General features: G+C 41.2%; 1 protein-coding gene across 1 annotated transcript in view; it reads left to right on the forward strand.

The window, feature by feature from the left end:
- Nucleotides 1–5,172: 5,172 nt before the first annotated feature.
- CERS6 (ceramide synthase 6) overlaps nt 5,173–24,212 on the forward strand; it is a 330,585-nt gene continuing 311,545 nt past the window's right edge. The window contains exon 1 of the mRNA XM_047772807.1: nt 5,173–5,516. Within this exon, the coding sequence (XP_047628763.1) occupies nt 5,347–5,516 (170 nt within the window). The 5' untranslated portion in view covers nt 5,173–5,346. The remainder of the gene's footprint in view (nt 5,517–24,212) is intronic.

The following is a 24,212-nucleotide window of genomic DNA, read 5'->3' on the forward strand; positions in this document are numbered from 1 at the left end:
AAAATATAAATAAAAACCCACCTACTCTTCAAAGTCTGCTTCCATCTCTGGCTCTTCTTGAAGCTTTCCTTGACCACTTCAACACAGGTCTTCCTCCTCCTTTGAGCAGGAAACCCTGGTTATTTACAATATTTGGGGTCTTATTACCTAATGTCCAGTGTCATCTTGAGTGGTGTGTATGGCAAGCTGGCTTTTTATGTAAGTACAAACAGACTTTGTATTCTTTTTGTAGAACAAGTACTATAATTTTGTTTTACGCATCTCATAGTAGAATTTCAACCAAACTTCTAGAAACTAAGAAGAAGACTCAAATGTAGGTAGAAGGATTAAGGCCAGGGTATGCATCTAAGAATGAAAAATAGCACAGCTGTGTTGATATTCCCCAGTTGCCTGGAAAAAAAGAGGGTGTATTCTTATTTTCACTTCATATTTAGGGCCCAGAACATGCTTTCCTAACATGCAATGTAGACAGTGTCACCCCCTCACTTCCAACAGAAACTTTTTTCATCTTTCTCTCTAATATATTTTCTATTTACAAGCCAAATACTGGTCTTCTTACCAAGCTACAAACAAGTCTGATGAATAAATTGTATCTTGGTCTCCTAGGACCACAGATTAGAAGTCTTTTCTGCACAGGTATCAAGTGGCCTCCTTGGGAGGTGTGCTAGTTTATGTCTTTCCTGGGACCAACCCTCTCCAGGGCCTGAGTTTCTTCTTTTTCTATCCATAGGATGAAGCATGGGGGCCAACAGCTTCTGAGTGTGAAATCTAGAGTCCCAAGTGTACAGAGAAAGAATGCCTTGACCCACGCCCCAGTAACTAAAGAAGGGCTTTAATTGCTATCTTGGGCTAAGGATCCATTCCTAGACCAACAAAATGTGGTCAGAGTAGGAATGATATTTTACTCTAGTGTAGATGTAGTCATCCTGATAGAAGGTAAGTAGGAAGGAGCCACTCCCTGTAGGAGATAATACTGGACAGATAAAGGAGCAGAGGTTTGTTATCCTGATCACACGTAGAGAGGTTATTAAGAGTTTATAAGTCCTTTCCTATATGTTATCTTCTGTGGGTCTCATGATAGTCAGGTGACTCAGGCAGGACACGTACTATTGGTACGTGGCTGAGGCAGGAGGGTATGAACATGCTCTTAGAAACTAAGTGACTTGTGCAAGCTTCACAGTTAAGAAGTAAGTTCTCTTTCCATTGTTCAACAAAAGCTATCTTTCAAAGTGTTCCTGAGATCTCACCACCTTCTCAGAGTTGATGAATAGCAGAACAACACAAACTTAGCTTGGCATCTCTTTAAAAAAAAAAAGGAGCATTTCCAGTGATGTGTCATTTCAGGGAAGCGGGAATGAATAAAAGGAGAGTGAGACAGAGAAAGAGGGAGAGGAAGTGTAAGGCTATTACTGAGTTGGTCACAATTTTGAAATAAGCTGAAAGCTGTGTATACAGGACATTTTCAGAGATGTTCTTTGAAGCTACTGTGTGTGTCCCAGGGGCTGAGGAAGAAAAAGAATAAAATTTATCCATTGGCTTCCATTATCCAGGGTCAAAGTTCAGGTCTCAGGACATTAAATCACCAACACTTCCCCTTATATATGCGTGGGGACACAGCAGCTCTTTTGAGACGGAAGAGAAGTCAAGGTACTGTCAGGTTGACATGAGAGTGATACGAGGGACCAGGGGAAGCCATGGAGGGGGACTGCCTGGCCCAGAAGGCCAGGATCCACCATGACATGAGCTTTTGACACAAAGGTGGCAAGAGACTTTAAAAGACCTCCTCACTGTGGCCTATAAAAATGCAGTTGATGCTGTGGCAACTTCCTGGAAGGTCACCAGCAATAATGAACACTTGGCTACATGGTCACATGGGGACGGGGGCACCTCTTCCCCGATGAAGACTCACTTGAGGACACCTCCCCTACCCCACCCTAGACTTGGTCAATCCCTTCTTTATGTCTAGACTGTTCTTCACATGAGTATATAAATATTTAATACTATTATTTACTCAGATTTTTTCCCCCTCTCCTAGAGAAGATGTTTGTGAGCTTGGAGTAGTGCTGATTCATGATTTCAAGTTTCCTGAGTACCTACTATGTGCTAGGCACTGTTTTAAGTGCTAGGGATAATACAGCAATATACACAAACCTTTAACTTTTGGAAGCTTACTTTTTAATATTGGGGGAAGACCAATAAAGAAAAAGTAAAAAATATATTGTGTTAGATGGTGATAAAGTTGTGTTAGATGGTGATAAAGTTGAGTACGGAAATAATGCCATTTGCAGTAACATGGATGAACCTAGAGTTGATCACACTAAGTGAAGTAAGCCGGACAGAGAAAGACAAATATCATATGATATTGCTTATATGTGGAATCCAAAAAAAAAAATGATAGAAATGAACTTATATACAAAACAGAAATAGACCCACAGGCAGAGAAAACAAACTTAAGGTTATCAAAGTGGGAAAGGGTAGGAGGGATAAATTAGGAGTTTGATACTAACATATACACATTATTATACAAAAAATAGATAACAAGGACCTACTGTATAGTATGGGGAACTACATTCAATATTTTGTAATAACCTATAAGGGAAAAGAATCTGAAAAGAATATGTATATGTTATATATATATATGAATAAAAAATATAATACATACAGCTGATTTACAATGTTGTGTTAGTTTCAATTGTATAGCGAAGTGATTCAGTTATATATATATTCAGTCATATATACAATACATATATTCCTATATATTAAGATAAGGTTAAAATCATATATATTCTTATATAAAAGAATGCATAAAACAGAATCACTTTGCTGTATACCTGAAACTAACACAACATTGTAAATCAACTATACTCCAATTAAAAAAAAAAAGTTAATTAGGAAGAGCAGGGGTGGGGAGTGAGGGTTATAGATTAACTTGGGTGGCCAGGGAAGGCTTCACCCAGTGAGTGATATTATAGAAACAGCAGATATGGATATTTGGGGGCGGGGGGGCGGATTTCCAGAAACAGAGAAAAGCATGCTGGGCGTTTTGCAGGAAGGGCAGGGAGGGTGGTGTGACCAAACAGACTAAGGGATGAGGGAGATCAGAGTGCAGAGTAGATAAGGTCAGAGAGTTAATATGGAGCCATGTATCTCTGGATGCTGAAAAGACTGTGGCTTCCAACTGGGGAGGGATGGGGAAGCAATATGGCTTTAAGCACAGGAGTGATTTTACTACATTTCAAGAGGATCACACAGGCCTGAGAATAGACCGTAGAGGGACAAGAGTTGAAATTGGGAGTTCGGAGGCTACTGGGGTAATTCAGAAGAGAAATGTCAGTGGTTTGGACCAAGATGGTAGCAGAAGTGGTGGTGAGAGATCGTGTCACTCTGGTTTTAAAGATGAAGCTGACGGGATATGTGATGGATTATAAAGGAGATATGAGAGGTTTTTGTGCTGAGCCAAGAAGACAGGAGGGGAAACAATTAGGGAGAAGATTAGCAGCTTGGACAGGAAATGGCTCTTAGACATCCAAGGGGAGTTGCTGACTTGACAGGGGATTAAGAAGTCTGAAGTTGAAGGAAAAGTTCATGGCTAGAGACTATTAAATTTGGGAGCCATCAGTATTACACTGAAAGCCACATAGATAGCACTGAGAGCCGTGGGACTGGATAAGATCACCAAGTGAGTTAACACAGAAAAGTGAAGAGGACAAAAGACTGACTCCTAGACCACATCAACTTGAAAGGGCTGAGAAAGTGAGGAGTAACCAGAAAGGAGATCCAGCACAAGTGTCCATGAGGTAGGAGGAAAACCAGAAGAATGGGATTTCTGGAAGCCAAGACAGGAAAGTGTTTCAAAGGACAGGGACTGAACACCTTGGCCAAATGCTACTGATAGAGGTGTTGAAAATTGACGTTTGGGTTTAGCAGCATGGAGATCATTGGTGACCTTGAGCAATTCAGTGCAGCAAAGAGAGGATGATGCCCAAATGGAAGTTCAAAAGAGAATGGAGGGGAGAGAAACTGGAAGCAACAGATATATGCAGTGCCTTACAGTTAAGCTTCAAAGGGAAGAAGTGAAAAGCAGGTGGTATCCAGAGGGGGAGGGAAAGTAAAGAAATGTATTAAGGGTCTGTTTATTTGCCTCTTAGAAAGGTCCAGTAGAACTTATGGCCTGAACCAGACAGGAAATGAATGTTAGGGAGGAAAATGAACAAAATATTCTCTAGTACCAGATCTGCATGTTCCACTGAACGGATCCACACATGGTTCCCGTATAAATGAGGAAATGTATGGTGGCATTCAAGTGCCTGGGTCAGGCCTCACAGGCCTAGTGCCTTAAAGGTTTCTAATTCAAAGGGCGGAACCAATGAGGCTGTCAAGGAGCAGAGTGTAGGTTCTCTACCCATAAGCTAAACGAGTACACTGTCTAGCGCCATTTTCTGAGGGGCTCACTCGGTGGGGTGATTTTATAGAATGCTGTGGTTAGATCATCAACATCATCTCATAATTATCAAATAGCAATTTTTAAGTACCTAATTTGTCTTACCACCTCATACCTTAAAATAGAGGGCTTTGTTCCCTGGGGGAGCTGGTTCTGGTGCCGAGCAGTAGTAGAACCAGGCTGAAAGGTCAGAGATGAGGAAAAGGGTAAAGGCAGAAGGCTCTTGCCAAACCATCCTGCCCAGTTCCTTAATTCCTCCCTCATCCAAGCGCTGGAGTGGATGACTCCTTGCCTGCTACTTCTTCCTCCTTTTGCTCTTTGCGCCCCCTACTTCTCCTTTTGATGTTGTCTTTCAGAACAGGAGTGGTTCTGAAGATCTGCCCCGGCCCCTACCTGCCTCCCCACCGCCCGAAGACGCAAAGTAAGCGGACCGAGACCCCTGAAACTCCTGTGAGCAGGAGCTGGCGTTCTGAGCATGTGCGAGCAAGCCTGAGGGCCCACACGGATTCCCGCGGTCGCCCGAGGTCGCTGCCCTAAGCACTGTGAGCGGGGGGCCGGGCGGCACTCCCGGGAGTGGTGCCCCTGTGCCCTGGGCGCAGCGGCGGCGCCCTGCCCTCCGGGCGTGGGCGAGCCGACCGCGTGTGCCTAGCTGCTTGACGCGACGGCCAGCCAATCAGGGCCAGCGGCCCGAGCTGCCATGTGACGGGCGAGGCGGCTTCTTTCCCCAACGCGGCCGGAGGGAGGAGAAAACCGGGGCTCGCCGCGAGCCTTCGAGAGCAGCGGCCGCGGAGGAGGAGGCGGCGGCGGCAGAGTCTCGGGCCAGCCGCACGCGCATCCCTGGGCGCCCTGCGCTGCAGAGAGCTCGGCGGGCCGCGGGAGCCCCGGACGGGAGTGGACAAAGCAAGATGGCAGGGATCTTAGCCTGGTTCTGGAACGAGAGGTTTTGGCTCCCGCACAATGTCACCTGGGCAGACCTGAAGAACACGGAGGAAGCCACCTTCCCTCAGGCTGAGGACCTGTATCTCGCCTTCCCCTTGGCCTTCTGCATCTTCATGGTACGACTCATCTTCGAGAGGTAAGACGGGCTGGAGCGCTCCTCCCCTCCCCCCCCCCACATAAACACACACACACACACAAACACACACACGCACACCCTCGCGTGCACACCCTCGCGCGCACACGCACACTCGGGTGCTCTGTGGCGCACGCACTCGCGCCCCCAGCGCTCGCGCTCACTCCTCCCAACCTTTGTGTTCGGAAAGGGGTTACTGACCCCTCAGCCTGTCAGCGGTTCTGGAAGCCAGAGAGGGTCTGGCTTAACCTCGGATTTCCTCCGGGGGGCCGGGGAGGGTCTGCGGAGCATTGGGAATCACCCCCCGCACTCCTCCTCTGCCGGCGCTCCCTTCTCGCGGCGAGGGCAGGCGAACAAAGGTGAGCCACGGCCGGTGCGCGACGCGCCGCACACCGCGGGGCTTGTCCCTCTCCACCGCTCCGGCACGCCGCGCTGCCAGGCAGGGCTTCCCCGCCGAGCCCTGTCGCCACCACCTGACAGCCGGGAACGGTACGGCCGCGCGGCCCCGAGTGCAGAGGAGCCTCGCACGCTGGACTGGGCATCGGATGAATTCACCGGGGACTCCTTAGCTTCTGGCCGCTATTTGGTTTCTGAATATCAGGAGTAGAGTGCTGCGAGATAGGTGACAGTAGTTCGTAGGTTTCCGACACTATGGGTGGGCCATTAGCGATTTCTTTAAAAGAGGCTATGACAGGACTATGACAGGACGGGTGCACAGACTGCAAAATGGTGATATTAAACTGATGGGGGTTTCCTGCGAATAACCACTTGGTACCAGAACACACCTAAACAATTTTAAAGAATTTTCATATTTTTGTTTGTATAATTCCTGGATTTGGTTAGCTAGCTCCATTGTGTCATAAACAAAGTTGTGTTACTCTCATTGAATCAGTCTTAGTCACTGAACTAGATTTTGCCTGCCTTGCACTCTGCTGGTGCTATTGAAACAAAACCCGGACAGCAGCACTTACTTCTTTTTCTCAGCTGAAAACCTTCCGTTCCCTTTCTCTCCCCTCCCCTGTTCCCCATTCATCAGCGGAGGGTGAATTTATCAGATCACAGAGTATAGACTCCACTTCTCACTTCCACTTCACCTCGCCTCCCCTGCCCCCAACTCACCTTGGTTTTGTTTCTTAAGCTTTTGCTCTCTTTTTTTGAGTGTTTCTGTTTGTCCCAAACCACTATTGAGGATGGCAGAATTTGTCTTTTGTGTCATTTGTTGCTGGAAATGGCAACAGACAATGCTTCAGGGGAACAGAAAGTATCTTTTGTTTAAGGAAGGTGTATTTTTCAATGGGCAATGTTGCATGAGAACTAAGCTGTTCACATGCAGAGATTGTCATGCACAAAGGAACAGATTTAAAGACCTATTTTAAAATGATTGGAATCTAGAACAGGTACATCATTGATCTTATCCAGTGCTTGAGACTCTGAGAAAGTGGGTGTATTCGCAGGATTAGAGTTGCTTGTAGAGCAAATGTTTACTTACAGAAAATAGGAGCTCATATCTAACCTTGCAATCTCTCCAGAAAGAGCCTCTCAGGAGCAGTGGGTTGCTCTGTGGTGACACATAGTAGGGGCTCCATACACAGTTGCTAATTGACATCTGATCAGTCTGGCTAATAATTCTGGTTGGGCTCACTTTTAGCTAGCTAATGTATTTGAAGGAAATGTGTAGTCTTATGTTTTGGAAAACGAAAGCATGTCAGCTGTTGACCTGTATGCAGAAAGCTGATTCCAGGTTGTTCATTTGGTTGTCAAAAGCAAATTTGTTAGAGAATGGAGATAGCTTTGTGCTTTGACTTTCTCTGCTTTAAAACAAAACAAACCAAACACTAATGTCATAGTCGAAAACTGGAAGTTCGTTTTTCCTGTTTCTGAACATCTTTTTCTTTTACACAGTCCCATGACTTGACTTAGAATTTACACAAAGGGGTCAGCTGCCTTCAACTGTCACAGCAAATGTCCTCTTATTGATATGTAGAGAGTTGGTCTGCTACTTTCAGGCCATTGATCCAAGTAGAAGTGATTTAATGGCCTGTATGGAAAGTGAAGGTTTATGACTAATGTTCAGCATAATAGTCAGTATGGCCCATATTGCACAGGATGCTACTGACTTTTGAAAGGGGAGGGGGCTCTACTTTATTTCTTCTTAACAGTAGAGATAACTGTCTTTAACCATTTGGACTCTCTTCGATTCTCTGAAAATCCAAGGGTATAGATATACTATGTGTATCCAGAATTACAAGTTCTGCATGATTCTCCTCTTCTCAAACCTAAACGACACATTTTGGCCTCCAACTTCTAGCCTCCTTCATCTGAGCATCCATCAAGGACCTAAATCAATGTAACTGAACCAACCGATATTGTTGGCACTGGTACAACTCACTTCTGTTACCCTCCTAACACGTTGTGCATAAATCTTTTTCTTTTGCAGTATTCTGTAATGTGTAACATGATTTAAAGAAACTGGTTGTGAATCCCTTTGTAAAATGAAATGTTTTTGTAATAGAAATAATTCCCTCAGGATTCTATTCTGTTGTCATTTATTTTAAAGCTGAGAGCATAGCTATGAAATACCTGATTATCCAAGACTTTGGTTTCTATTAAATGGGGGGGTCTTTAATGTCCTCGCTGAGGCTAAAATTGTGAATTTGAGTTCCTTCTCCTCAGTCTTCTGTATTTATTTCTGTAAAGAGAAATACTAAAGAATTGACTGACTTGGGCTTTGCTCATTTAAGCAGTCCTGTCTTTTTTTGTCACCCCTACTGTTGGGATGTTGGCAGTGAAGGCACTGGTGTCCAGAACAGTGCCACGTTATAGTACCATATGGACAACAATATGAAAGTCCAGCATGGTTGTTTAAAAACGGAGCAGCCTAAATTCAGTGACTTCTGGCTGAGTCTATGAATAGCCCAAAGCTTAGTGCTTTCTAGCATAGCCTTTATACCACACTGAACTTAGACTAGGGACCAGAAGGGCCACCATTGATATGACCTGATTGAATAAAATATGTTTTTTTAAAAAAATCACAGTGGTTTCTCCTAGAATGAAAATTGTAGTGCATGTTATATTATGTTGTTGGCTTATTGACAAGGAACACATATTATTTAATAATGTAGCATTATCATCTCTTTGAATTTTCTTGATTTAATGCTTGCTTAGGCTCAGTAAGCCATTCTCTGGAATTATAATAAATGCGTCTTCTAAGTTCATTTAAAAATGTGTGTTGCTATGGTATTCATAAATGTGGGATTAAAGTTCTGCTGAATATCTCTTTGGGAATAAAATTTTTTTGAGTTACTGTTATAAAAGGTAACAGTGCATTTTCTTCCTTGCGGGTTTAGGAGAGAGATACAGAAAGTACTGATTGAGCATCAGAATATTCGAGTTCTCATCAAACTTACCTCACAGTGGAGCAGCCAGCTAATTTCTCTCTGCCTTATTTTCTCATCTGTACAGTGGAGCAGGTAGCCTTTGTCATCTTACGGTTGCTTGCACCTTCCCAATTATCTGGTTCCTGCAGGAATCCTATATATTTGAAGCCTTCTATTGTTATCTCATGAAACTTTGAAGCAGGCTAATTTGTTTTTTTTCTTTTCTTTCTTTCTTTCTTTCTTTTTTTTTTAATATGTGCATTCTAGCCAATGGTTTTGTTCCTTGTGGGGTTTGTTGGGGTTTTTTGTTTGTGTGTTTGTTTTTGATTTTTTGCTTTTTAGGGCCACACCTGAGGCATATGGAAATTCCCAGGCTAGGGTTCAAATCGTAGCTGCCACAGCCACAGCAACACAGGTTCTGAGCCCCGTCTGTGACCAACACCGTACCCCACGACAATGCTGGATCCCTAACCCCCTGAGTGAGGCCAGGGACAGAACCTGCATCCTCATGGATATTAGTTGTGTTCTTAACCCACTGAGCTACAATGGGAACTCCAACTCAGACCTCTGTGTACATGGACCCCAAACTATACCTGGCACCTCTTGTGGTGGCTGGGTAAAAGTGAGCAGCTCATACCTGTCAGGTAGGCTCTCCAAGTGCCAAGCTACGTGACAACTGTCATTCTTCTGGAGACACCAGTTTTGCCTGGCTCATTCAGCCAAATAGTGACCTACTGCCTCCAGCTGCTCAAGGAACAATAGTGTCTCGATTGTGTCAGAGGGAATGTTCGGCCAGCGGGTCAGTTTTTCTTATGAGTTTACTTAATGTCTTTGCCTTGTCAGCAGCCTTGGATCAAACCATTGAGGAGAGAAGAGAGAGAAAATGAGTGAGAATGTATTCCTCCTGATGGTTAGAAGGGAGAGGGGTGTGAGTGAATGACTGCCGGGGGAAAAGTGGGATGTAAGGTGAATTTCCTACTGAAGGATGTTCCTTTGATGTACCTGTGATGAAGAGAGTGATATCAGATCTCTTTTAGAAGAGTGGAGTGTACAGTGGACTAAAAAATGTTTAGATCCCCTCAAAATCCATTAGATGCACTCCTGACAGCCAAGGTGATGCATAAAGAGGTGGGGACTTTGGGAGGTGACCAGGTTATGAGGGTGGAGACTTTGTGCATGGGGTTAGTGCCTTTATAAAAAAAGGCCCCAGAGAGCTCCCTACCCCTTCCCTCACATGAGGGCATAGTAAAAAGATGGCTGTCTGTGAGACAGGAAGATTGACTTTACCAGACACCAGATCTGCTGGCACCCTGTTCATGGACTTCCCAGTCTCCAGAACTATGAGAGAGAAATTTCTGTTACTTATAAACCACCTGGACTGTGGTGTTTTTTTTTCTTATAGCAGCTGGAATGGCCAAGACAGAGTCCTTGAGAACAACTTGCATACAAACATGGTTTTTCTCATGCAGTCATTCTAGATATTTAACTCGTTAAATATACCTGTTTCACTTGTTAAATGATGATGTGATTCAGGTTAAAACTACCGATACCTGCTTTGCCAGACTGGGTGTAAGAAGCAAGAGTTTGGCTCAGACACAAACAGACTGATTCCTATAATTTCCAACCGGGATAGAAAAATTGGGTTACAGTGGATGTTTTGTTGGAAAACAACCTAAAATCAGAGTGAAGCTATTCTCTGCAGAACTTGAGTACCTCTTCCTCATCTTGCAAAACAAGGGTTTGCATTTACAGGGTGCAGTAGTGTCGCTATGTGTCAAATAGGTTGATTTATGGATAAAAGACATACCACTACCCTTAATGGACAGCACCTTAGAATGATGGGGAAGGCAGGTAAGAAATAACTTTAATTACCATAAATGATTTAATGTCATTAAGGAATGATGAAAAAAAAAATGCCTGAGTTCACTTTGTCTTTTTTGTTGAAAATATCTGAATTCTCCGTAGACAAGATGAGATTTTTTTTCCTCCTGAGTTACAGTCCGTAAGGTATTTCAGAAGTGGTTTCTCTTCTGTGATGGAGAAGGGCTGGTGGCAATGGCAGAAAAGTAGAGTTTCAGGTGAATTTCTTCCATCATCAGATGAGTCCCCTGGCTCTCTCGGGGGAGATCACTGCACTGCACCACCTCAGGCTTCTGTCACCTGTTTTACCCTGTAACACTTCTTCCTTGGTGGATCTAGGTCCCTGTTGTACACGGAAGATTTTAAATGTTTATTTCTTGCACTTACATTCCTTCTTCTGTCACTGGGCAAACCAGATTTTCTAGAGCTGTTGCTCATGTATTTCTTACAAAGTCGTGACCCTCAAAACTATGTTGTTTGTTTGCGCTCCCATCCATCTTCATTTGATCGGTTCTTTCTTAAGCACTTTTAAGTCAGGATACTGAAGTTTCCAGATTTTATTTGCTAGTAACTAGTGTATCACCTAATGTTTTTAGGCAGCCACTTTTTCTTTCTTTCTTTTTTTTTTTTTTTGTAAAAATAAGAGGTTAGCATGATTGCCACTTTATTACAAGGATCCTTCTTTATCAGTGATGCCCTGAGAATCTTTCTGCCTAAAGTTATTCTTTGGCCCCTTCCCTCCCACACCCCCTGTTTTAAAAAAAAGGATCTCAGTAAGCTCTTTTGTTGTCACTTTTTCCTGCCATTCTAATTTGTATCAACTTCTCCAAATGCCTGTGTTCTGCCCTGGTTGAACACAAAATGGTGATTCTCTTGATGCCTTTTTGGGGACTGAGGTGGGTATTTGAATATCCAGGGCACATGATCTGAAGTTGTAACATGGAGTTTTGTTTACCATTTGTTTTGTTTTATGTTGGACTGTTGCAAGTGACTACTGTTTTTAATGGGTAACTTTTTAACTTTACTTAAAAAATAACAACAGCTAATATTTTATTTCCTAATATGACTTTATTACTTCACATGGTTTACTTTATATAGTCCTCATACAAGTTCTGTGAGGTAGATGTTAATTTCCCCAATATTTTACAGACGGCACTAAGGATTAAAACTTCAGGAAATGCACCTAACTTCATGCAGCTTAACATAACAAGGTAGGCATTTAGAACCAGGTTCTTCATCTCCTAATAATTTTGCAGCTCGCTTATTTTAAAGCAAGTATCGTGAGCTCGTACTGTAGGTATATATGATTCCATGTGCAGCCTTTTGCTATTTAATGATAGAATCTGAACATTTTCTATGTAATTCAACTTATTCAAATGTATTTTCAATAACCGTAAATTATTCTATGCTATTGGATATACCATAATTCATTTAACCATTCCCTATGTTATTGTTGGACATTTAGGCTGTTTACAGTTTGTGTTTGTAAATCTTTCAATTACTGATGATTTCCTAAGGAATGTTTCCTAGAAGTAGCGTTTCTAAGTCCACAAGATAAACAAACATCTTAGTGTCCTTCCTAGATACAAATTGCCAAATTGTTGTCCAGAAAGATTATATCCATTTGTATTTCCTTACTAGCATGCAGATTGTTATTTGAGGAAGGTTTTGCTTTTAAGGTTGAAAAAAAATTACTGTTGTGCTGTGTGTTTTATGTTATTCATGGTTAACTTATTTCAAATATTCATTAAGCACTTGTATTTCATTTTCTGTGAATTCATGCATGTTTTCCAATTGGGATGAGCTTCCCCACTTTTTGGGTAGGAAATGGTGGCCTTTGAATTTTTAAAAAAATATTTTAATGCAGAATGGTCTTGTATTGTCTATTTCTCTAGTCATGTGTTTATACTCTTATTTCTTGCTGCCTCCTGCTTCTCCCCAACAGCCTAAGTCATTTTCATCAGGAAAGAAGCGTCTCAGATTCTCCATATTTGGAAGGGATGCATTCAAGAGGATGAAGTAGATAATATCCTGGCTTTATTTTGGAGGATGAGACAGAGAGCAAGCTGGAGGAAGTTTGTGGGATTAAGAATGAATGAGTTTTTATGAAGGAAAACTCAGAGATGGAGCCTGAACACCTTCATATTGTTTCTCTGAATGTTTGGATAAAGGCAACTTATTAGACCAGTCATTAGGGAAATGCAAATCAAAACCAGAGTGAGTTATCACCTCACACTCATTAGTATGACTGCTATTTTTTTTTTGCCCTTTCTTGGGCTGCTTCCGTGGCATATGGAGGTTCCCAGGCTAGGGGTCTAATGGGAGCTGTAGCCAGAGCCATAGCAACGCAGGATCCGAGCCGCGTCTTCAACCTACACCACAGCTCACGGCAACGCTGGATCCTTAACCCACTGAGCAAGGCCAGGGATCGAACCTGCAACCTCATGGTTCCTAGTCAGATTCGTTAACCACTGCACCACGACGGGAACTCCTAGGATGACTGCTATTAAGAAAAGAAAAGAACAAGTGTTATTCATGATGTGAAGAAATTGGAGCTCTATGCCTTGGTGGTGGAAATGTAAAATGGTATAGCCACTGTGGACAACAATATGGAAGTTTCTCAGAAAATTAAAAATAGAATTACTGTACAATCAAGCAGTTCCACTTCTGATATATGCCCGAAAAGAATTGAATGCAGGTGTCAAAGAGATATTTGTACACGTTATGTTCATAGCAATATTATTCACAATTGCTAAAATGTGGAAGCAACCCAAGTGTTGGACACGTGAATGTAGAAACGTAATGTGGTGTGTACATGCAATAGAATGTGATTCAGCCTTAAAAAGGAAGGCGGTTCTGTCAGATACAACAACAGGGATGTACCTTGAAGACATTATGCTAAGTGAAATAAGCCAGTCACAACAAAACAAACACCATAAGTTTGCACTTATATGAGGTACCTATAATAGTCAAATGCATAAAGTTGGTGGTTGCCAGGAGCTGGAGGGAGAGAGAAGGGGGAGTTATTGTATCATGGGTACAGGGTTTCAGTTTTGCAAGATGAAGGAGTCCTGGAGATGGATGGTGGCGATGGTTGCACAATGTGAATGTACTTAATGCCACTGAATTTAACACTAAAGATGTTTCAGGTGGTAAATTTTACATGTTTTTTAAATCACAACTAATAATAATAATAATAATAATAATAATAATAACAAAAGAAAATTCACTGACAGAAGAAAAACATCACCAGAAATACCTGGTTTCATTTTCTAAGCTTGATGGTTTTCTAGTTAGGATAAAACATCATAGTCCTTTTGATCTCATTTCTTTTGGTTTAAAATGAATAATCCCCTTGGTATCTAGGAGATCCCGTCTTCTCTCTGGGATCAGCTGGGTGGGAGGTGAGGTTGGTGGGAAGGAAGGTCGAGGGCCTTTTTTGGAAGACAGTTCAACCAAACAGCATCCTTCAGTCCATTTGTTCATATGGCAATTTAATAACTGGCATGTATGGAAAAGGAGAGCAAAGTGTCTTTGGAAAAGCATATTGTATAGTTTCAGAGGGCCCCTAGAACTAACCAGGATGATGGGATAAAATTCTAGTAAGACAAGGGGCCTAGGCCAGAGATCTTTCCTCTGGAAGCTTTTGCTGTGGATCAGATCTGACCTTCCTCCTTATTTTTCAATTTAATTTTGTACTTGTTTTGTAAGCGAATAATTTAAACAGTTGAACATTTGAAAATGATTTTACTCAAATACTACCTTATGGCAGTCGATTGCAAGCCATGGCAGGTACATACTATTGAAGAGTAGTTTTCAAAGTTAATAGTGATATTTGGTCCTAGTACAAAACACTTCTTTCTATGATTCATTTATGAGAGCATTTTAGGCAGGGTTTTTTTTTTTTTTTTTTTAGGAGAATGTTCTTTTCCTCGCTACTAGCCTTCAAAATGAACTTCTCTTGGACCACTCTTGCTTCCTATTCCTGCTTTTGTATTGGATTGTGGGGCTTGTTATTGGCAGGGGTGGGTTTGGAGATGGGCAAATAGTTTTCATTGCAGGAAGGATGCATTCCTTTACTGGGTAGCCTTTTTTTTCACACAGTAACCTATGAATAACATTTATTTGTGGCTTGCCAGTGTCTACATAAATGTCACATCATGTCTTTGAGGTTTCCGTGTTACAAAGCTATTGTTGCTGTCCTGAAGCTCCCTCCCTCCCTTCTTCCCTCCCTGCTCCCTCCCTTCCTTCCTTCCTCCTTCCTTCTTTCCTCCTCCCTTGCTCCCTCCTTCTCTTTCTCCCTCCCTCTTCTCCATCCTTCCTTCCACTTTCCTCTCTCTCCCCCCCTCCCTCTCTCTTTCTTTCTTTCTCACTCTCTTTTTTTCCCTCTCCCTCTTTCTCCCTCTCCCCCTTCCATCCTTCTGCTTCTCTTTGCTACAGATCCTTTAAAAACACAGGGCAGTTGAGAGAGCAGAGGAGAAGCACCAGGTTAAGAGTGGGGGAGGAGGATAGATAAAACCACCTAAACTCTTGCGGGGTGGGGTGGAGGGTGAATACAGTTTGGCAAGTATCAGAGTAAAAGCTACCAGCTACTCTGAGTAGCTCTATAAATCTTGTCTTAATAGATCACCATTTCAAAGCAGAATAAAGTGACCTTATAGATTAAGCAGAGTGGCAGTTTTTGGACACAATAGCTTGAGTGAAGGAATATTGAGAACCCAGCAGTCAGCCACTTAGGCATGATGGAGATTAAGAGAATGTAAGGGCATTATGTGTCATTGGGAGTGTGTATGTCTTTGCATCGCTGCACTCAAGGGTGACTGTGTTAAATTATGTTACTGTTGTGTGTGTTTATAGGGATTTATTAGAAATGTGTATTCCTAACTAGAATTAAAAGGAAAATGGATGGAGTACCAGAAAGACTGTGAAACTTGGGTTTAAATCCAGACACTGCCCTTTCTCAGCTACTCACCAGGGGATGGGAATACCCTCTGTCATCTGATCTCCTTGCGTGTAAAATGGGGACTGTGCCTACTTTGTGATATTGAAAGACTCTCTGCAAAAATATAGTTAAAAAGGTCTAAACAAAAACCGGTTCTTAAAAAATACATTGTGTTAAAAATAATCAATAGGAGTTCCCATCGTGGCTCAGTGGTTGACGAATCTGATTAGGAACCATGAGGTTGCGGGTTCGGTCCCTGCCCTTGCTCAGTGGGTTAACGATCCAGCGTTGCTGTGAGCTGTGGTGAAGGCTGCAGATGCGGCTCGGATCCCGCGTTGCTGTGGCTCTGGCGTAGGCCGGTGGCTACAGCTCCGATTCAACCTCTAGCCTGGGAACTTCCATATGCCGCGGAAGCAGCCCAAGAAATGGCAAAAAGACAAAAAAAAAAAAAAAAAAGTCAATAGCCTAGTACAGTCCAGTGTATTACTTGAGAAATAATGTTTTGTAATGTGATTTTACATGTTGGCTGTGTGTGAGGAGGGGGGTGGGTCAGGAGAGCGTGCAGCTTATAGAGGCTGTACAGCTTATATATTTGATCCTGGAACTGGAGGATTTACTTGGTCTGTTGAAGAGTCAATATTTAGAGTTTCAAACAGATATCGAAGCCCCAATCTTTTCCGTGTGACGCCTGTTTAGGGAGGAGAATGCTTCTCTCAGCCTTTTCTTCTCAACTGTTAAGAGTGGATTGTAGGCCAGAGACTTGCTTGTATTTGGTGGCAGAAAACGATTTTTAATGGTAGGGATTTATTCTAATGATGGGCAGCTATGTACCACTAACAGCCTGAAGCATTCTCAGGGGGCTTTGCCTTTGGAGAGGGTCCAGCAAGATAGTCTTCCACTAGATGTTTTCTCTGGCAGCTGCCTTTCTGTGGAAGGATGCCTTAGGCAAGTGTACCAATCTATTTCCCACTGCCCCATCTGGCCTTGAACAGCCTTTTTTTATTGCACATGGTCTCCAGGGAAAATGGATTGGGTATTAAACCACTGGTAATGGCAGACATCAGATTCACCATTTGTATTGATTTAAGCTCTAGACTGAATTCTGGCTATGTCACAGACCAAGGGACAAATTACTTAATTTCTTCATGCTCACTTTCCATTTGAAACTCCTAGGGTTGTTGTGAAGACTAATGGAGGTAAAGGATCCATTGTGTTTAGGGCAGCGCCTCGTTGGTAGAGGTGATTACTTCTCTTTAGGTTTATTGAAGGTGTACACACACACACACACACACACACACACACACACACACACAGTTGCTTTCTGAGTGTTTGCTAGAACCCTGATTTCCAGAAATGAGACTTCACCATGATATTTTTGAAACCCTTTTATTGGCATTTCCTTTATGTTGTGAATGTGTATGACAGACTCCATTCCTGCTTTCACTGGGGTTTCCAGTGTAGACATTTGAGTTTTACTTTCTCTTTTATCTTTCCCTCTTCTGTCTCTCTTCTCTTTTTTTCCCTCCAAGGAGCATATTGCTTCTTCCAGTTACAGTCAGCAGAAAATAATCATAGCAGTATAGTGAAGAGCTGGGCCTCACACACCCCACCCTCGTGTAATGCACTTTGCAGGGACTGTATGTGACTATTTAGACAACTCAGAAATGTATTTTTTTTTTCTAATAAAAGAAAAAGAAAAGCCTTGAGACTGACATTTATTGATTTCTTATAGAATTTTAACCTTTGTGGATGGTCTTAATTTTATCCTTAAGGAGAAAGAAATTCAGTCTTGTGTCCTTGGGATTATATTTCTGAAGGGGCAAACATCAAAATTAGCTGAAAATAATAAATATGTGTATTTTTGTCCTAAAGAGAAACAAAATCTGCACCCCCAAATTTGAGCTTCCAATGGTGGAATATGGCTAACCTAGCCTGACCGAATTAATCCAGAAGGGATTTGTACCTGTTTTCAACTAGAGGTACTTTTTCAGCTCTGCATGACTTAAACATATAATTCTTGAGGACCTAGTTTACCATGTAAAAAGTTTAACAAGCCTTTTAATTTCTTAAGGCACCAATAGAGTGCAAATATGACATTTGTGGTGGGTTGTCTTTTAAATGAGGAAGTAAGGCAAAGATGAAACCACAATGCTGTAGAATGACACATTACCAAAAACTGCCTCTACTTTAATTCAATAATAGTTTAACAGAGCCATAGACTTTCTACTTAGTAAATTGAAAACCCATTCGTTGAAAATATTTGGGGCTCCTACTCTATAGCACAGGAAACTGCATCTAGTCTCTTGTGATACAACATGATGGAAGATAATATGAGAAGAATGTACGTAGGTATGACTGGGTCACGTTGCTGCACAGCAGAAGTTGACACATTGTAAATCAACTATAGCTTAATAAAAATTTTTTTTACATAAATGCAAAATATTTGGGGCTGTCACATGTCAGATACCAGTGTTGTACTGAAGTGGAGGGTGGGGATGGGAGAGGTCTGTCCTGGGTGCATGCAGGAACCTATCCATAGATTTAAAGGAAAATAATAAAATTGACTAAAAGTCGGTCTGCTTTTTGTTAGTGCCACATGAAGCCAATTCTAAACATAGAATTGATAGAGTGAAAAAATACCCCTCCCAAAACCAGGGCACACCGTTCCTACTATATCCCTACCACCACCTCTGGAACACCACTGCCAGATGCTGTTTTAGGGCACAGATGTTCTGAAAACCACATTTTGAGAAATACTGGTGAGCTGGAAATCTCCACCTCCCATGTTCTATATCAGGACACCAAAGCCTGTAGAGATAAATGTAGCAACTTGCCCTGTGCCACCCAGCGGAGTCCAGATCCGGGTCCTGAGAGAGTCTTGCTGCTATGGGACCCTCTCAGTGCCATTGTAGAATAACCACCTGGTCCCAGTTCCTCTGGTGTTGTCCCAGGAAACTCCTCAGCCCAGGACAAACTGGAACAGTTGGTCACCCCACTTGAGGGTTTGCACTGTTAAACCCAAGTTGGTCTGGTCACCCACCAGGTGTATTTCTATAACAGAAATGGCTACCCTGCCTCTCCCTATGGGTAGGGGAGGGTGGTTATGGGGAGAAGCATCGCCTGGTGGCTGAGATGTGTTGCCTGCCTCACTGGTCAGTGTACCACATTTCATGGCTTTTAAAAAACATGTGATTGAAGGGCTCCCCATTAAGTGTAGTTTGGAGGTCCTGAGAGCAGAACTCATTCTGCAGATCCCCAGGACCAGTTTTTGGAGTGGCAGTTCCTCCAGAGCACATTTGTCCTATGTTATTGAGATCATGCACGGTTTTATTTTCTTCCCATTTTCACTCCAGCGTGTGTTAAGCACCCACACTGAAATGGCTGCTTGCAGGATTGCAAAGGGACTGGGAAAGAGAACAAAAATAGATATCCAGGTGGCAGTTGTTAAACTCCTTATTTCTACGGAGTGTTCAGGCAATCAAGTGATTTTTCTGTGTATGTATTTTTTTGCTCATGGTTTTATTGAGTTTTCCAATGTGTAAAGCTTACTTTTGCTAGTGGTAGGCACCTGTGGTTTATTTGAAAGAACTGGGCTCCTGAAATAAACTTTGAACTATATCTTAGAGTTGAATGAAGGAAGTGTTAAAAAATTCCAATGCTCTGAACTTGCCTCTCTCAGAGGCAGGCTCTGGTCATGCATCTCCAAGCAGGCAGAAGACTTGCCATTGTTGGTACGTATGCCCTGCCTCCTGCTCACCCCCACCAGCCTGCCCACATGTTGGCATGGAGTGAAGTCATAGAAGATCCAGTAGAGGACAACTAGTCATCAATTTAAGGCCGTGGTATACAACTCCTTTTAATAACTGCTGGCTCCTTTTCATTTAGTAGTTCAACATCTTCTCTTTACTTCTCCCTCCTTGGCTTCAAATTGAAGGTCACCTGGGTAAGCTGAATCTCCTGGTTGGTTGACCCCCTTATTTTTTGGTCCTGAGCCCTGGTTATCAGCTGTTCTGTTACTACTCACATTTATCAGGGTAGTAGTGAGTTTGAGCCAAATCTACTGAGAAGGATGGTTAAAAAGAGCTATGACCTCCCATTATGCTAACTTAAATTTTTTGGTGTGTTTAAAAAATATAAGTAATAGAGAGTTCCCGTCGTGGCTCAGTGGTTAACGAATCTGACTAGGAACCATGAGGTTGTGGGTTAGATCCCTGGCCTTGTGCAGTAGGATCTGGCATTGCTGTGAGCTGTGGTGTAGGTCACAGATTGGACTCAGATCTGACATTGCTGTGGCTGTGGTGTAGGCCAGCAGCTACAGCTTTGATTAGATCCCTAGCCTGGGAACCTCCATATGCCTTTTGCAGAACTGAAGATGAGATACAATTGTTGCATTAAAAGGAGAACCTAATCTGGTTAGTCTTTCTCTCCATTCTGTTGTCCCAGCCAATATCTAATTCTTTACTGGGGAGGAGTCAAATCTAAGAAATTTTATTCCTTTGAAATTGTCTAACAGCTTTTCTGAATTGGATGCATTTAGCTGCTAGAGACTTCTCATTGCCCTATTTTTAAAAGCCAACCTAAAAGAATCAGGAAGCTGCTCTGAATGGGAATTGCTAAAGTAAATAGTGTATGATGATACATTTTGGCAGTTGACACAGATTGTACTTATCTTTACAGGTGAAACTAAACACAGTCTTTTTTGGCCCTGAGGAGTGTTTAGATTTGTGGAGGGACTAAGAATGAGAATGAGAGATAGAGAGAGATAGGGCTAGAGAGAGGAAGGGAGGGAGGGAGGGAGAGTAAGAGTGACTCTCTGCCATGTATGTACCATAAAAGGGAGCACAGAACCCTGACTTCAGCTTAAAATCCCATCTTGGTGGAACCCGAGGTCAGCTAGTACCCTAATGGGTACTTGCTGTAACCTGAGTGCTCAAATGTGCAGTCATCACTTGGTTAACAAACATTGATACAGCTTTGTTAGAAAAATGCTTCATTTTTTAATGTAAACTTTTTATTCTGCATGTATAGCATACATACAGAAACATGCACCAAAGAACACTTAAACATACAGCTCAGTGTTTTATCACAACAAAGTAAATACATTTGTATGATCACTAATCAGACCCGGATCTAGAAACATTAGTAGCTCTACAGAAACTTCCTCCTTATTAGTTTTTACCCACTTTAATGACTTAAGGAAAAATTATTTGCAGTATGAAGATGAAAGGCAACTTTAACTCCTGATTTATGCAGCAAATACACATTATTCCACTTAAGGTCATTGGTTTCTTATGGAGGGAAACACAGACTCTGGTACTTGCCATCACAAACGGAACTATCTTTCTTCTCTTTGTGTTAAGTTTGTGCCCATGCTTGGATAAAGGTATGTGTCTGTGTGTTTATATACAAAATCTAATTAGTATTGGCTATGTATTTTAATACATTAAAGAAATTGTTTAGAAAGGAATGGGAAGAGGATATGAGAAAATGAGTAAGAGAAAGAACCATAGTTAAAATGTTCATTTCCTTTCCCACCTTATTTAATGGAAGTGTTTTATAAGGATTAATGAAGGGAAAATATAACACATTTACTTTAAAAAGAACATAAATTAATGATATTAAACAGGAGATAAGTGTGCATGTTTGTTGGAATACTTCTGTGTCCTGTTCCTTGAAGTAGAAGGTCTAAGAAGATTCATAGTTGGAGACAAGGGAATCAGGACAGTCATGCACTTTCGATTTGAATAAGCCATGTATTTTTAAGACTAAGTGTTTGTCATGTAGATAGAAATACTGTCTTGGTTTTGAAAATAACATTTCTAAGACTTCTTTCCTTTATGTTTTAAAAATTACATTCACTATGGAGTTCCCCTCGTGGCTCAGCAGAAACAATCTGACTAGTAGCCATGAGGACGCAGGTTTGCTCCCTGGCCTTGTTCAGAGGGTTAAGGATCCAGCGTTGCCGTGACCCGTGGTGTAGGTCACAGATACAGCTCTGATCTGGTGTTGCTGTGGCACAGGTTGGTGGCTACAGCTCCGATTAGACCCCTAGCCTGGGAAAATCCATATGCCATGGGTATGGCCCTAAAAAGACAATGAATAAATACACTAATTAATTAAATAAAATTATATTCACCTTAAAATGTGTATATTTTAATCTAAAGATGTCTTATTTAATACATCTTTTTCCTATTCCACCTTTGGATACATGTTTTATTCCATTTAGTTTCTTGTCTTTTTTAGGAATACCGATTATACGTATGTTAGATTTCTTTGCTCTGCCTTTCACGTGCATTATTTTCTCTACAATATTTTAATATATTTTCTTCCATGTGGTTTTAATAATTTTATCAAGCCTACCAGCCAGGTGTCTCTTTCACTCATGTTTACTCTGTTTATTCTCTTGCTCTTAATGTTGCTTTAACCTTTCAAAAATATCTTTTCCTTCTGTTCTATTGCTCTCTCTTTTTGGAATTTTTTTGTTCAGTTTTATAATCACTATCTGAACCCTGGCTTCTCTTTTGTTGACTTTTTTTTTTTTTTTTGTAAAGCAATCATGTGCCCTGCAAGTTCTTCAGAGCTTTTGTTTGAAGCTTCCTATGTTCCTATGGGTAATTCTTTTTCATTTGTTTTCTGATTCTTATTATTTTGTGATTTCTGTGCATAGGTTTTACTACTTTCTACTCATATCATTTAGTACAAAAACACACAAAATATTGGATTACTTTCTGCTTATTTCCGTACAGAGAGTATCTTAAAATCAGGTTGGTTAAAATCTCTTATTGTTTTAGGACTCCATGGAATATTAGAATGGCTTTCTTTAAAAATAATATGTTTCACTGATAAACTCTTCAGTGTTCCATGACAACCATTTCATAATCTTAACTGTTCAAATGGCCATGACATTGCAGATGAGGGACAATTTTTTCAGAACTTTTCTGATTCCTGTTGGGGCTGTGGTATAACAGTATTCTTCCAAATTATGCATGCTGGAGATAATGGGGCTTTCACACTGGTTTTAAGTGGAGCTCCTGAGTTTCCCCCCCCCCCCGCCCCCCAGTGTTTTTGAAATATAATAATACAATATGCAGTTAACTTTTGGTGTAATGTTGTCTCATCAGTAACCAGTATTCTGATTTGTGGGTTTGTAAAATGATTAATTTTGAAACAACCAGTATTTGAAACATTTTGAGCATTTAAAATTATATAACTGCTTTCATTTTTCAAATAATTAAGAAAAATCACTTGGTACTATCTGTCTATAATCTCATTGGGAAATTCCCAATGCAGAAGAAAAGCAACAATTCTCCATTTTCACCCTTTTTTCTCAATCAGGCTTTCTTAAAAGCCCTAGATGTGACCAGAATGAACAGTTGATATACATGTATTTCAAGAACTTTTTCAATGCATTTACCTACTAACTTATAAGACACACACACCTACATGGAAATTTAAATTTTGTTTAAAACATGAAGTATATACTGTTCTGAAACTTATTTTTTTCACTTAACATTATGTCTTAAATATTTTCCAGTATTGATGAATGTAGAACCACTCTATTCTTTTTAATGTGATGACAGTGTGATAATAGTAGCCCATTATTTGGGATTATTTTTTATGATCAATTACATATTATTAGAAACAATGCAATAACATCATTTTTATAAGATTGCTCTAAACTAACATATAGAAGTAGAATTGCTGGGTTAGAGGATGTACAAAATTAAAATTTTAATAAATAATGTCAAAGTCTTTCAAGAAAAATCATACCAATTTACCCCCCTCCTCCAACACTGTATGAGAAATGGCCCCACCCTGACTTAACCTGCTGCAAGTTTGATGTAATTTTGACAAACTGTTGTACTATAAAGAAAACAGCTGTTTTATTTATGTATTATTTTTCTTTTTATGGCTGTACCTGTGGCAACATGGAAGTTCCCAGGTGAGGAGTCAAGTCAGAGCTGCAGGTGGGGCCAATGCCACAGCCAGGACAATACTGGATCTGAGCCGCATCTGCAATCCATACCACAGCTGTGGAAATGTGAAATCTTTAACCTACTGAGTGAGGCCAGGGATCAAACCCGCATCTTCATAGAGACAACATCAGGTCCTTAACCTGCTGAGCCTCAACAGGAACTTGGTAAACAGCTATTTTAACAATGCTATTTGAGGAAGAACAGTTTAGAACTCTAGGTTGGAAGGAAATAGAAGAATATCTTCCATTAAAAGATATCTTGCTGCTCTTTCTTTGCCTGAGAAATAGGAATTATAATGCATAAAATACAGCAAGAAATTCAAGTTTATAGTATTGAAATTTTTTACATCTACTATAATTATTTATTTAGCAAACGTGTATCTCATGATTTATACCCTTTTCAACTCATTGCCTTAGGCTTACTTAACAGGAATAATGAGTGTTTTGTTGTATTTTATGACAAATAAAATCATTTACAGGTATATTAAATGCTATTACCTTTGTAAGAAACCGTGAATGAGGGAAATGTCTCTTTATATAAGGTT

The sequence above is a fragment of the Phacochoerus africanus genome, chromosome 3 (assembly GCF_016906955.1).
Source record: "Phacochoerus africanus isolate WHEZ1 chromosome 3, ROS_Pafr_v1, whole genome shotgun sequence".
Taxonomy (NCBI): domain Eukaryota; kingdom Metazoa; phylum Chordata; class Mammalia; order Artiodactyla; family Suidae; genus Phacochoerus; species Phacochoerus africanus.